The sequence below is a fragment of the Crotalus tigris genome, unplaced genomic scaffold (genome assembly GCF_016545835.1).
Source record: "Crotalus tigris isolate CLP2741 ecotype Arizona unplaced genomic scaffold, ASM1654583v1 scf7180000024359.8030256, whole genome shotgun sequence".
Lineage (NCBI taxonomy): Eukaryota > Metazoa > Chordata > Lepidosauria > Squamata > Viperidae > Crotalus > Crotalus tigris.
Genome location: NW_024100528.1, coordinates 2,353,474 through 2,368,616, shown reverse-complemented (window position 1 = coordinate 2,368,616; position 15,143 = coordinate 2,353,474). Strand labels below are relative to the sequence as shown.

Sequence of the window (15,143 nt, the reverse complement as noted above, 5' to 3'; positions counted from 1 at the left end):
CAAAATCTGTATGCGATTTTATATGTGCATTAAGTAACAAAAATAAGGCCAAAACCATGGATGGCTTTTTATGTGTATACTGATGTTTGATCTCTGAATAACAATCATGGATATGCAATATTGTGAATAATGAGGACCATCCCTATTTCTAAATCCTGATGATATCTAGAATCTATTTCTATTCTATTTAAAATGAGGAACAGTAGAAGGCCAATTTTATCTTTGTCCTTGGGTCTGCAATTCCTGAAGGGAAAAGTTTTGTGCTTAATGGTAGTTCAGGATTATATTGATTACTGAAAGAATAAAGGAACAGTTTGATTTTGCTAATTTTATTGTTTTATATAAGCCAAATTGCAAGAAGATTATGCTTAAATGAAAATTATCTTTAATTAGGCACACCCGGACAGAACTCATTTTGCAGTAGGAGAAAAAGGTTGGAAGCCCAACATGGTTATCTATGAGTATCCTTCTCTAAGACCATACAGAATATTACGAGGTAGGTTAAAAGATAATGACTTTCACAGTTTGAAATAATGCAGAATAAACTGTCTTAAAACTGAAAGCAATACTCCATTTTAATTTCTTGTATAAATATATGCTCTGTTTGCTGCAACTCTTAGTCTTTCTTTGTACAAAAGAAAAAGAAATGGAGACTGTGTAAAAAACGAACTATTGAAAGAATGGTAATAAATTAAGAAGGTGTCTCCTGTTTTCAAAGTATATTTTTTCTTATTTGAGCTGCTTTTTTTTTAACTAAAACCAGAAAGAGACAATGTGTGTTTTGTATTTCATTTCACTTCATTTTTCTAGTGTTTTTAATTTAAAATTTAAAATATACAAATGGTACATCTGACTTTTTTGCAGCTGACAAATCATGTTCTATAGCATCTTCTAGAAATTATTGCATTTTTACTTGCTTAAATCTATATAGAACTGAACACAAAATATATCATGTCACATAATTTATATTCAGTTCTATGTATTAACAGTGAACTCATTTTCCAAGAGCTGAACTTTTTGTAATACAAATGGCAACACCTCAGAGCAGGAATCAAAGTTTCCTAGACCTATAAAGAAAGTTCAGATAGTAAACCCTCTGAGGGTAACTACCTCCCCCCCACACACAATTCAGTAAGGACTGAGCATTTTCCATTGCCAGAAAAAGCTGAATGTCCATAGGGGAGATGGGGGTAGGGGGAGAGAGGACGGGAATTGACTATATTATTTTGGGAAAAATCATGGCTAACTGACAAGAGCTCTAAACAAGCCAACAGTTAATTGAAAGTTCTTCTCATAACTTTTCATTTAAAATAGAATTCTGTTGTATATTCTTCAAATGCTGATTCTGAGAAGAAAGTGTAGAAACTAGGACATGCTAAGCCTTCAGGCTATATTTATTTTATAGCATCAAGGAGCATTACCCTCGTCTCATCAGATCACTTGCACATCTCTATTAAAAATACGTACTTTTAATTCATACTTGCACCCACACACACACACATATATATGCTTTGAAAGCAAGTGATTATTTTCCATTTTTTTGGTTTATTTGTATTTTAAAAATTCTTATTTCAAAATTGTATGTGCCATTTATAAAGCATAGTCGAGGATAGGCCTGCTAAATGGGGATGTTTTCTTGGTCATGCACACTATGGTGAGAAACTGATTATTTTGCTTTATTTCCAGGTGGAACAGAAGAGGCATATGCATTTGCTGACTTTAACCGTTCTGGCACCCTGATAGCCACTGTAGGGAGTAGCCCTGACTATACATTGACAGTCTGGGACTGGAAACAGGAAAAGATTATACTGAGATCAAAAGCATTTTCACAAGATGTTTATAAAGTTACTTTTTCTCCTGAAAATGAAGAACAACTTACTACATCTGGTTCAGGCCACATCAAGTAAGCCAACTACCCTTTTTTAAAGAAATAGATTATCAAAAAGGTATCGATTTGAGGAAATGATATGACTCTGATTCAGGTAGCTGTAGGCTTTGTCCCTTCACAATGATACTTTGTGCACTGCTACTGTTACTCCAAGCTACTCACCAACCACCTATTCTTAGCAGCACCTAGTAGTTCTTTCACCAAGCCAATTGGCAAAAGCCAAAACAGAATCTTACTCTAGTCAAATTTTTTTTTTTATCATGTTAGTTTTTTGCAGGGAATGGGGGTGAAGAAAACGCCAGGGAACTGCCAGAGAAATGGAAGAACCTGTCTCCTTTTCGCTGACAAGGGAAAAATTAAAGTACTGCAAGGAAGTGAAAGTGCAATCTTCAGGAAGTGAGAAACCCAGAAGTAACACAAAATAGGAATGCTTCCTAACTGGAAGCCTTAGTCCATCCACCCAAGAAAACTTTGCACAATTATTGTTCTGGTGCTTTCTCTGTATCAGGAGCCTAGCTAATTAACTGTGTAAGTTAATCAGCCAAGCTTTTTAAGATAACTGAAAACCCACTGGTTTCATGCAAATGAAAGGTGGCGCAGCAGTTAAGAGTGCAGTACTGCAGGCCACTTTAGCTGACTGTGTTCAGCAGGTCAGCAGTTCAAATCTCACCAGCTCAAGGTTGACTCAGCCTTCCATCCTTCCGGGGTAGGTAAAATGAGGACCCAGATTGTTGGGGGCAATGTAAATATATATATACATTGCTTACTGGTGTACACTGCTTAGAGAGTGCTCGCACTTAAAGCGGTATATAAGTCTCATAAATAAATAAATAAATATTCAAGGACAGAGTCAGCATTGGATCAAATTATCCTTTGTGCATAGAATAAAGTGGGCTGTTTCCTGATTTTTTTTAAAAGAAATAGCTCTTTGCCTATGTGGTGGATATTGTGTAGATACATCAATACAATATAATCCTGTATCACAGAAAGAGGATAAACCATAATTTAAAGAAATATAATGTGTTTAAGTCCATAAAGACATTGTAATAAGCCGCCCAGAGTCAACTCTAGGCGAGATGGGCGGCATGCAAGTCAAACAAACAAATAAAATGTTGGTACATTTTGAAAACATCTCCAGTTGTCTGTGTTTCTGTGACATAAATTGGAGAGTTGAGTGAAGCTAGGTTTTGGTTTAGTGTGAGATAGTGTGGCCCATGGGGAAGAACCTGCGCCTCAATCTTTTTCTAACTCCCGAGCTTCCTATAGTGTAGCTCTCTCACAGTAGCCCAAAGAAAAGAAGCAAAAATAGAACTGAAAAGAATTTTGACAGTTTCCTTGTTGCTTACTTTTAGTTGGTAACCAAGAATTCAAAATGCCACATCACTTAGCTTTTTTGTTTTTAATTTTCTTAGAACTTGTAAGTTGTGAAAATTGGCAGTTGAGATTTTTGTTGCTATATAATTTGCAATAACTGGGATAGACAATTATTTTTCCTCTTTATTCTTAGCATAGCCAGCACTAACATATAAGAATGAATGAAAATGCTCTTAACCCGTTGATTGATGACAAACATATGCAATGGATTATATTCATTTTTTTTTTTTTTTGCTTACAGTGGTAAGTCCATTCTGGACTTGGGTTCTTAAGTTTATTTTCATTCATTTGTTTTAGTATTTAATTAACTGTGGATGTTTTGGGTCTCACCCTAGACATACTATCTTTAACAATAATTTGGAAAAATAAAGCTATTTGTTTAAAAATTTGGATTGTTTTCCCAAATTAGCCATAACTGCATTTATTGATTTGGCTGAAGTAGTACAGTGGTTGGCTAAAAATTAAAAATTTTATCACTCCTCACAACTGTAGAAGTAGGTGGAAGAGTTAGGGTTGTTCTGTAAACAATAATCTATCTTTACAGTTATTTTGGTGCCTACAAAAAAGCTGACAAAATTCTACTGGAAAAACTAATTTAAACATAATTTTCATGGTTGTGTATCCAGGTTTTGGAGAATGGCTCTCACTTTTACTGGCTTGAAATTACAAGGGGCTTTAGGTAGGTTTGGAAAGACATCACTGACAGATATTGAAGGATATGTGGAGCTGCCAGATGGTAAGGTGAGAAGTATTTTCCATCCTTAAACTTTTCCACATGAGTAATCCATTTGAATCCAGATTTAAGTGAATAAAGATATAACATTTTTGTTTTCTGCCATTGCTTAACATTAGACTTAAAAATGTATTTTTTAAATAGTTCTAAAATGTAACAATTGGGTGAAGAGCCATTTTTACTTATTTAAATAATTTACCACCTAAAACCTAGTGGACTTCAGTCAGAAATTATGTTGCCTGCTGCTACAGATGGCACACTGATGATGCAGTATTTTATTGTTGACTTTCTCCCATTTACTACTGCTTTTCAAAGCAAGGGCTGAACTATATTCAAATCACAGAAATGGCTGCAGTAAGTAGAGAGGATTGACTCCACACTGCATGATGAACAGTACCTTGCATAACTAAATGCACTTTCTGATGGGGTAATGCATTGTTGGATATAGCCCTATGTTTGTACAGTACGGTGGCTTTCAATACTGACATTTTTGCGCACAAACAATAAAAATGACACCAAATAATAGCATTCCAATACATCAGCCATAATAGAGTAAGTTTCCCTGAAGTGAAAACTAGATTGCCCAATAAGCCTACCTAGCTGAAAGAATTCTTTCTAGGTCTTTAAAATAGAAAAGTTTCTTGCCACATTCATTAGCACCAGTTCCATCTCTGAAGGTAAAAACACCTGGAGAAGAAATTCCGATAAAAATTTCAGGTCATTAGAGTGGAGGTTAGTATTACTGCAGGCATTTTTTCTCCCATATAACCTAAAATTGCCAAGCAGATACAGATTGCCTCTGGTCCATGAACCAAATATACTTCTTGGAGTTTCCCATGTATCCTTCTTTAGAACAATGTATTTGACAAATCATATTAAAAATTCTAATAGTTGTGCAGTAAGATGTTCTTCAGTTTTATTTCTAGCTTTTAACCTTAAACCCAGTAAATATATTCTAAAATTTCCAAAGCAGGTTGGGTTATGATATGGAATGTGCAAATCATGGGGAAAAATTAAAAATATTCTACTGGGAATATCCAAGGACTTTGATATATTTGGCAGCTGTTTGCATCATGGCTAATATCAATTATTAACGTCATTGAACGTCTGTGGTGCTTTGCCTGCTACACTCTTCATCAGTACAAAGTTGTCTTCTTAAGAATTTTTCTAGCACACAAAGACAAAAATCTTTTTTTATAGTAAAATTGCTTCAGCTATTATGTCATTTACAATTTCCCTACTGGAAAGCGTATTTGGATTTATGATACTAATTAATGTTGTTTCATTTGTATTCAAGGTACTTTCAGGTTCAGAATGGGGTAATTTGCTTCTTTGGGAAGGGGGACTCATAAAAGTGGAACTCTGCCGACCTGGCCGTAAAAATTGTCATAATGGTCCTATTAATCAGTTAATTCTGGATGAAGGAGAAGTGATCACTGTTGGATCAGATGGATACATCAGGGTAAGGGTTCCCCCTCCAAAATAAGTATACTAAATGTTGAAAAATATATTGTACTCAAGCTTATTTATAATTTAAAAGCAGGAATCATCAGGTAGTTATATAAATTTAATTTACTACTCTACATTTATATTCTATAAATATTTTATTCAGAAGCAGCTGTAGTGAGTACTCCTTGTTAATAAATTCTATGGAAATATTGTTCATTAATTTCATATCTAGGAATAAATAACTTTAATTCCAAGTATTTCTCGGAGAAGTATTTTACAGGGTAGATGCCACCACAGAAAAGATTCTTGTTCCAATTGGAGTAAGGATTAGGGTGAGGGGTGAAGAGACAGATCTCAATTCTTTTGCCAGTATGCTGACAAAATATGATATCTCAAAAGTTGTTATTAGCATATTAAGGCTAAACATATTGTTACTGCCCTAATTGTATCTCTTGAAATACAAATAGCTGTAGAGAGATTTATTTGTGAGATAGTACCATGAGAAAAGCTGAGTTTCAAGACTGCTCAGATTTTCTAAGGGTGCTATTTAAAAGGGCATATTGTATATCTGAAGGCAAATAATATTACCTCTTCCTCCTCCTCCTCCTCCTCCTCCTCCTCCTCCTCCTCCTCCTCCTCCTCCTCCTCCTCCTTTTCCTCTTTTACTGCTTTGGGGGTTGAGGTAGATACAAAATTCCGGCTCTTGCTCTTCTGACAGCCTCAATCACTGTTAACTGGGACATATGAATAACATCTATTTATTTGTCTGATTGCTTGCTTATTTTATTTCTGCAGAGCTTTTCATATCAGAAAAAGTCCTTTTGAATTCTCTTTTCTGAGATTGCTCTCTCATGATGCTTTAGCATTTTAAAACAATAACAACCTCCTTTTTCCTCAAAAACTTTTGTGAAGGTTTGGGATTTTGAAACAATAGACACGGCTGATGTTGTGGATGATACTGGACTTGTAGAGATGGAACATATCAACGAACTTTTAGTTAGTAAAAATGTCAATCTGAATTTTATGATGAAAATTCATGAACGGGGAGAACCATATTGGTATGCTCAGGTGAGACATTTTCTAATAATTAGTGAATAGATAATTCAGTACTGATGAGGTCAAGAATACCAAAGGAAAGGATTTTTTTTTAGTATCAGTTGAAATATCACTAGGTTTTTATTCCCATTGGTTTTGTTCACATAACCATAAATCAGGTTCTACAAACTCCACTGACTTGCACTCAGACCAATGCACATTAAAACCAATAATTCATCTGGTATTAAAATTTACTGTCCTACCATAGCATAAGTATGAGAAATGTTAGATGGTTCTATATTCTGTATCTGGACATTCCTTTTAGAAAGGAAGTACTAAATTGGAAAGAAAAAGTGAAATTGTATAAGACAAGATCTTTTACCCTCACTTTTATAACTTTAGTAAAACTTTTAAATCATGGGTGTCCAACCTTTTGGCTTCCCTAGGCCTTATTGAGTGAAAAGGAATTGCCTTGGATAACATTTAACATGTATAATATAGTTAATGTATACAATTGATAAATGACTTTTATTTTTATTATAACATTAAAACAAAATAGGGCAATATAAACATACAACTAATGGGATATTTGAGCTTATTTTTGTGTAACCAGCGCATCAATGTCTCATTTGATGGAAGTGGTTGAAATTCTTAGTGAGTTCTCAAGGTGCTCATTCGAAAATTTTGATCTAATTTTACTCTTTGTGTGCTTCATCCTTGAAAAAAGTTGTTTACAAATGTCGAAGGATGATGACATGAATATAGCTTGATTGTGAAGTGAGGAGCATTTTTCTCTGGGAAGATAGGACTTATAAAAGTCTAGTAAAGAGACAGGATCATTTTTTTCTGAATGTCTGAATGTTTAATTTAACTCTACACATTCCATTTGAAAACTTGCAGATAATGTATTTATATCCACAGAAAATGGAGTTGTAAATATACCTAAACTTTAATTTAATTTTAATTTATTAAATTATTTTGCAAAGTAATACAACAAACCCCATACAATAATTAAATAAGAAAATCTATATCTCTGCTTCCTTGCAAAAAAAATATATCATTTTTTGCTGAGTTAATTAACAATGAACACTTGTTTCCATAGGCACACACATATATTATCACACACTTATTATCGGTAATCATCCAGATCGTTCCATTGTCATCTGAGCAGTCCACACTTGAATATTATGTAATCAAGTCATGAAAAACTTTTGCAAAAATCACATAAGAATGCTAACAGTTTACAATCTTGTGGGGCCGGATTACCAGCTGTCCAGGGCATCATGTGGCCCATGTGTTTAAGTGGTTTAAATGCTTCTCCAGTGAGATGCTACTTCTATATTTTCCTATAGCTTTAATTGCTAATAATAATTGTATGGTAAAATTCTTGAATCTTTATATGCTTCTAAAGATTAAAATACAGTCCGTTCAACTGAGGGTTGCAGGAGATGACAGCTGTGTCAGTGTTCAGTTTACAATATAGTTTATGTTTCTTTTCCTCCTGTGAATTCACTGTAAGTTTTTATTCACCCATGGTTGAGAGATGGCTTTTTATATTGTAGATTCATTGTAAGCTAGGAAAATTTGATTTCCATCCTTGTTAAAGTATCAGATCAAAAACCCTCATACTTCCAAATTCTTTATGCTATCTATTGCTTAAAGTAATTATATTAACTATATGCAAATAGAGCAATACTATTTTTATACACCTTATTTGCAATAGTGTTATAATGGAAAAATCCTTTTATAATCATACTACACATTTATCACAATTACTACATAAAATGATCATTATTAGGATTCAGAATTGAGTCAGATTGTGATGTGGTTTATTCATTCAGATTGAGTTACAACCTTGGATAATCGTGAAATACTGCTATTATATTCAAGAGGAAAGCTCTCATTGGTGCTTAAGGGAATTTCCCCTTTTGGGCCAAGGGCAATGCTTTTTTGGTGAAAGAGGAATTTACTAAGTATTGCATACAATATGATTCCGATCCCTGTCCTTTCTTTTTAACCTAAAAAGATTTAAAGTCATGCAACACTTCTAATGCCTTTACTCTTATATGCACCAAGGTGTATTAGTCCAAATGTAATTGGACAAATGGCTGATTGGGTGGAAAACTTGCAGTTATTTTTTTAAAAAATCAGATCTATGGCTTTAAGACAGGAAAAATGGAATAATAACCAAGTATTATTATAATTATGCTTCTTTAGGATTTCAATGGAGCCATATGGAAGCTTGATTTAAGTTTTTCGAATGTTGTAAGTTTTACTTCATGTTCCCTTTCTGTGCTGTATCCTTCCATTATATGATATATGTGATGAATAAATAAAATTACTTTTACAGTATCATTAGTAACCAGTTATTTTAAAGCATCTTAAAACCACTAGTAATTTTAACCGACATGATTAATATTTTATATTTATAGTACACAAATGGAAAAAAGTAACAGAAGTTAGATGTACCAAATTTAAAGCTATGCCCTATTAAGCCATTATATTACAACATGTAATAGAAAGGACAAAAATAAAAGAAAATCAGGATTCTTTGTGACGTAACTTTAATATAACATGAATATAAATTCCTAGGGTCCTGTCATAGAAAAGTAAGATGTAAATAAGAACAGATGAGATATTTTACAATTGATGGATATTTTTTCTTTAAATGTTTAGAAGAAATATCACTCTCCAGTGGCAATAATTATATGCAATGTGGAATTTAATAATAATAATTTATGAGATATTAAATGACAGAAAGACATGTTTAAATATCTAAACCTATTTAATAGAATGTGTTTCTGGGTATATGAAGAAATTAATCAAGCCTACAGTTTGTGTTAAGGTAAAATGAGTAATGTATTTATTTTTATTTATTTGTTTGTTTTATTTATACCCTTTATTATTTTTATAAATAACTGTAGGCAGTGGACATATCTAATACTTCTTCCTCCTACTGTTTTCCCCAAAACAACAACCCTGTGAGGTGAATTGGGCTGAGAAAGAGTGACTGGCCCAAGACAAATAGTATAAGTTTTAAAAGACTGTATAATTTCAAATACATGCATATCCACATGTGCACAACACATGCAATATCCTACTTCCTATTTTCTATATAACAGCCCTAATAGGTGAGTTGGGATGATAAAAATGACTCACCTTAAGTCACCCAACTGGCTTCCATGTTTAAGGGAGGACTAAAAGTTAGGGTTTCCTGGTTTCTGGCTCAGCATTTTATTTACTACATGAAAACAAGTTAAGGTTCTACATTACAATAGATTCAGGATATGGGAAATATAATAATTCTTGAGAAAATGTTATTCTAATCAGTGCGGTGTTTGTATGTAATGAAAATTTGAGGGGAATTACATCCAGACAGTAAACAAATAGAAGCTTTTATACTAATTACTAAAAATAAGAATTAAGTTTAGAATCTGACAGGTGTGTCATGAGACCAAAACAATTGAAAGAGAATACATGTACATTGTTAAATTATTTTTATCAATAGCCCTTTAAAGGCCTTTTTAATTATTTCCATTATAGACACGTGATCCAGAATGCCTGTTTACTTTTCATTCTGGAAAAATAGAAGCCATAAGTGTATCTCCAGTTACATATATCATCGCAACTACTGCTCTTGACCGTAAGTATATCTTCCTCCTTCTAATTTTGCTTTTAGAACATAGAATAATAAGGTTGGAAGGTACCTTAGGGGTCTTCTAGTACAACACCCCTGCCCAAGCAGGAGACCCTATACCAGTTCTCAACCTGTGGGTCGGGACCCCATTTGGGGTCGAACGACCATTTCATGGGGGTGGCCAAACAAGGCTGTCCGCCATTTTCCCCCCTTTTCTTTGGCCACGCCTCTGGCACCCGGTGATGTATAAGTGGTTGGGGGTCATCACAACATGGGGAACTGTATTACGGGATTGCGGCATTAGAAAGGTTGAGAACCACTGCCCTATACTATTTTGGACAAATAGTTGTGGAATATCTTCTTGAAAACCTCCAGTGTTGAAGCACCCACAACTTCTGGAGGCAAGTCATTGCACTGATTAATTGTTCCCACTGTCAGGAAATTACTCCTTAATTCTAGGTTGGATCTCTCTTTAACAATCTTCCATCTGTTACTCATTGTCCTGCCCTGAGGTGCCTTGAAGAATAAGTTGATCCCCTCTTTTCTGTGACAGCCTCTCAAATATAGGAAGACTGATATCATGTCACCATAGTCCTTCTCTTTATTAGACTAAACATACTTAGTTCCTTTAACCATTCCTTGTACAGTTTAGCCTCCAGATCCTTTGTCATCTTTGATGCTCTTTTGTGCACTCTTTCTAGAATCAACATCTTTTTTATATTGTGATCAGAACTGGACACAGTATTCCAATTCTGGTCTTACCAAGGCTGTATACACTGTATATGCTTCATATGATCTTGATACTATCCCTGTTAATGCAGCCTAGGACTGCATAGTCTTTTTTGGCAGCTGCAGCACACTGCTGGCTCATACTTCAGTGGTTGTCCATTAGGATACCTAGATCCCTCTCACAGTCATTACTATTGAGCCAGGTACCATCTATTCTATACCTGTGCATTTGTTTTTTTCTTGCGTCAGTGTAAGATCTTACTTTTCTCACCCCCAAATTGCAATTTGTTGAATAAGGCCCAGTGTTCAAGTCTGTCAAGATCCTTCTGTATCTTGAGTTTATCTTCTAAAGTGTTGGCTATTCTCCCCAGTCTAACGTTGTCTGCAAATTTGATGAGTTCTCCTTCTGTCCCCAAATCCAAATCATTTATGAAGATGTTGAAGAGTATTAGGCCTAAGACAGAACTTTGAGGTACCCCACTGGATGCTTCCCTCCAATGAGATGTAGTCCCATAAAGGGCTATACAATGAGTGCTGTTGGTCAGCAGTTTTCGAATCCGCCTGGTGGGTATGCTGTCTATCCCACATTGCTCTATGTTACCAAAAAGTAGGCTGTGGTCTACTTTGTCAAATGCCTTACTGAAGTCTAATTAAACTATGTCCACAGTGTTTACTTGATAAAACCAATTTAATCATTTGTCAATTTAGTCTTTTTTAGTTCATTTTCTTATGGATTTAAAAGTAAATATTAATTACATTAATTAGTTGTGTTGGAGAAGGTATAGATTCCACCTATTCCAATTTTTCACCTCCTGAATATATAGGATTATCATTTTCATTATCTCAAAGGCAACAAGTTGAACAGTCCTTGAATTTTTCAATTCCTATGACACAGATTTTTGTAGCTTTCTTTTTGTTCAGGAGAAAATTCTCTGAGTGGATTTGAACCAAAGTTTCCTTTCTGTGAATGGCAAGAATCTTTCTGTAATAGAAAGATTCTCACCCACCTAACCCCTGCCACCTGTAGAAGCAAGAAGATAGCAATTGTATCTTCCAAAAGGAAATAGAAAAATTTAAATTTACTCTTTGAGTAAGCTGTCTTGACTTTTTAAGTCAAGCTATCTCTTGAAATTATTCTGAACAGTTTTAAAAGTATGAAATTAGGGTATTATGTGAATGTTGATGGGAAGAAAACGGGAAAGGAAGTTAATGTGTGATTATGTGTCACTGTTTTTTTCCCCATTCAGTCATGTCTAATTGTTGGATACTGCCTCGACAAGTCCCTACAGATTTGTTAGTAAGATAGTTCTGCCATTGTCTTCTTTCTAGGTCTAAAGATAGACACTGACCCAAGGTTACCCAGCTATCTTTGTCCCTAAGGTGGGATTGGAAATTCACACACCCCTAATTTCTAGCCTGATGTCTTAATTTCTACATCAAACTGGTTCATATTACTAATTGTGTATAAGTAGTGCACTTAGTATTACTATGTCTTACTGTTGTATTTTACTATTCTATTATTGTTTTACTCCTAATATGTAAACCAGCTAGAATTATTTTGTAACTAAGAACAGCATATACATTTATATAGAGATAATAAGTAATTCAGGTTTCATTGGGGTCTTTCTCTTTACTTGATCTTTCTCTTTACTTGATCTTGATAGGCTCAGTGCGTATTTATGATTACATTGGCAAGATGCAATTAGCTGATATGAAATTTAAACAGGGAGGAACAGCACTTACCTGGGCTCCAACATTGGTAAGTACACACAGGAAAAAAGAGTACACGGATTAAATCAGGTTGGTGTAAACTGTTAAAAATCAATTGTTTATGATGGGGCTCAATAAAACTGAGGAAACATCTGCTTGTTTTTTCTCCAAATCATGTTCTCATTATCTGGATCTAGGAACTATTGGTACCTTGATTTTGGAGAAATGTATAAACTTTCAGAAGATGTGAGAGTGAGTACATTTATTAGGAAACACTTCATGGAGTTTTTCCTGAAAATAGAAAAAAGAATTGATAATTTATGGATTTCATTATTAAAAAAGGAAAATATGAGAAAAAGGGAAATGATACAATCTTAAAGAGAAAGGAATGGACCTCAAATCTGACAAAAATATTGGTGAATGCCATTCTTGTGTGCCTTTCAGAATGCTAGTATTTGTTAGCCTTTGTTAGCCATGTATCCACCCCTCTGAAGGGGAAAATGCTAGTAAATCCTAGCATTCTGAGCCTTCCAGAAGACTGGCTTTTGTTAGTATTATGAGTCTTTCAGAATGCTAACATTCTCTAGTGTTTAGTGTTTCACCCTCCAGAAGATGAAAGGCTGGTGAATCCTGTGCAGGGCTACCTGTATAGGAAGACTTGAAAGAGAATATATTTTTGAAAAGAAAAAAGGGTAGTGTTTGAAAAAGCAAAAATGAAGACCAACATAGAAGCATCACAGCTGTGACAGGCAGTGCTGTTGTATGATTGTTTTACAACCTGAACAGAACCTTCATATCTTTGCAATAAATAGTACTCATAGTAGTTCTTAAAGGAAAATGTTGAAGGAAAACAGGGAAACAGGAAAAAGTTTAAACAAACTTAAATAGTTGAAATGAGAGTATGAAGGAGGAAAGTAGGGGGGGGAAATGACATTAAGAGCAATTTGATAACAGAACCAATTATCCAGAGAAGTGGATCTCTACTCAATGCATTTCAAACAGAGATTAGACAGCCATTTGAGTGGTTTGATTTGTATTTATGCAGAGTACAGCTTTTATTCCACATTATATCTCAATATAATACTGCCTTTTGGAAATAAAATGTCAATCACAATTATGCAAAATTGTTCTTTATTCATATCATACATATCATATCATGATACAAACTTTATATATCATACATTTTCACAGATTTAGGAGATATTTTCTGTAAGTACCTTATATTAATGCAAACATTTTTTTTGTCTAAGGTAAATCCCAAAGGAGGTATTATTGCTGTAGGTTTTCAGGATGGCGTTGTTCGCATAATTGAACTTTATAATCCCAAAGGACTGCCTGTCATTGCTGGACGGGAAAATGTAGGAGATGCAGCCTTGCGTCTGAAACAGGCTTTTAAACCTCATGTGTCTGTAGTTACAGCTTTGGCCTATGAACGTAACGGGGAAGTGCTAGCCACAGGGGTATGTATTGACTTTTCTGTGAATACTTGTTAATAGGCCACATGAGAAAACATGCATGGAAAAGTAGGACTTGGAATTTTTGCTCTATGATCAAGTCTAAAGTATACCCTTAGACTTAATCTAAGATTTGGGGGTGGATTTCAGGTGATTAAAAAGTTTGGTCTAGAATGAATTTGAGGGAAGCAATGAGTTCAAATGTATTACTCTGCGGTTTGCTAAGATAATGGAGGCACATTTCTGATGACCTTCTGTTGCAAAGAAAATTGACTAATGATTGGTCCTGGACATATGTAGCTCCAGCTGCAATGCATGATTTTACTAACAATCAAGTTTTTCTATTTCAGAGCAAAGATAAAACTGTTTTCTTCTTTACTGTTGAAGATAAATATGAACCTATTGGATTCATTAGTGTTCCAGGACCAGTACAGGCATTAGAATGGTCACCCCATTCTCATGTGAGTAGCTAATTTGCTTCTATTGTCCATATGAACCTCATGTTTGTTAATTTTGCTACCTACAATGATCTAGTGTGGTAAGATTCAAGTTATATTATTTAAATAAATATATATTTAAATATTGATCTAGATATATTCTAAGAGATTTGATGAACATTTTAATGATAGTGAAACTATAATTTTTGGACCAATGTGCATTTATTTCTATGTATTTTTATATTTCATCTGCCTTTTTTCCCATTTATTTAACTGGGAGAGATTTGTTTTGGTTTTTAGTTTCACTATCATAGTAATACTAAAAAAAGACTATACCTGAAAACTGCATCTCTGAAGATACAGAAACAGACATAATTAAACATTGTTATTTCAGATCCAAGAAATAGGAAAAATCTAACATCTGACATGTCATCTTATTGCAAAACCATGCACTCAGGTGATGCAGTGGTTAGAATGCACTATTGCACCATTGCAGACAAACTCTGACATTGTAAATTGCCTAGAGAGTGCTGTGAAGCCTATATGGGGCTATATTTAAGTCTAGGTACTATTGCTATTATTAAAACAGTATATTGATGGACAGAACAAAGATGGAAAATAAGACTGGAAGTGATAATGTGGAAGTTTGTGTTTGTGTAAGTTGTGTAAGTTAATCATAGTGCTTTGAGAAAAAGAC

The 15,143-nt window shown here is 34.3% G+C and overlaps 1 protein-coding gene across 2 annotated transcripts in view; it reads left to right on the top strand.

The window, feature by feature from the left end:
* The window catches only part of CFAP44 (cilia and flagella associated protein 44), a 65,690-nt gene that overhangs the window by 13,378 nt on the left and 37,169 nt on the right, over positions 1 to 15,143 (top strand). For both annotated transcript variants that reach the window (XM_039327374.1, XM_039327375.1), the window contains exons 6-15: positions 394 to 496; positions 1,687 to 1,903; positions 3,889 to 4,003; positions 5,293 to 5,457; positions 6,357 to 6,512; positions 8,697 to 8,744; positions 10,023 to 10,122; positions 12,510 to 12,604; positions 13,806 to 14,015; positions 14,360 to 14,470. In XM_039327374.1, the coding sequence (XP_039183308.1) occupies positions 394 to 496; positions 1,687 to 1,903; positions 3,889 to 4,003; positions 5,293 to 5,457; positions 6,357 to 6,512; positions 8,697 to 8,744; positions 10,023 to 10,122; positions 12,510 to 12,604; positions 13,806 to 14,015; positions 14,360 to 14,470 (1,320 nt within the window). The remainder of the gene's footprint in view (positions 1 to 393; positions 497 to 1,686; positions 1,904 to 3,888; positions 4,004 to 5,292; positions 5,458 to 6,356; positions 6,513 to 8,696; positions 8,745 to 10,022; positions 10,123 to 12,509; positions 12,605 to 13,805; positions 14,016 to 14,359; positions 14,471 to 15,143) is intronic.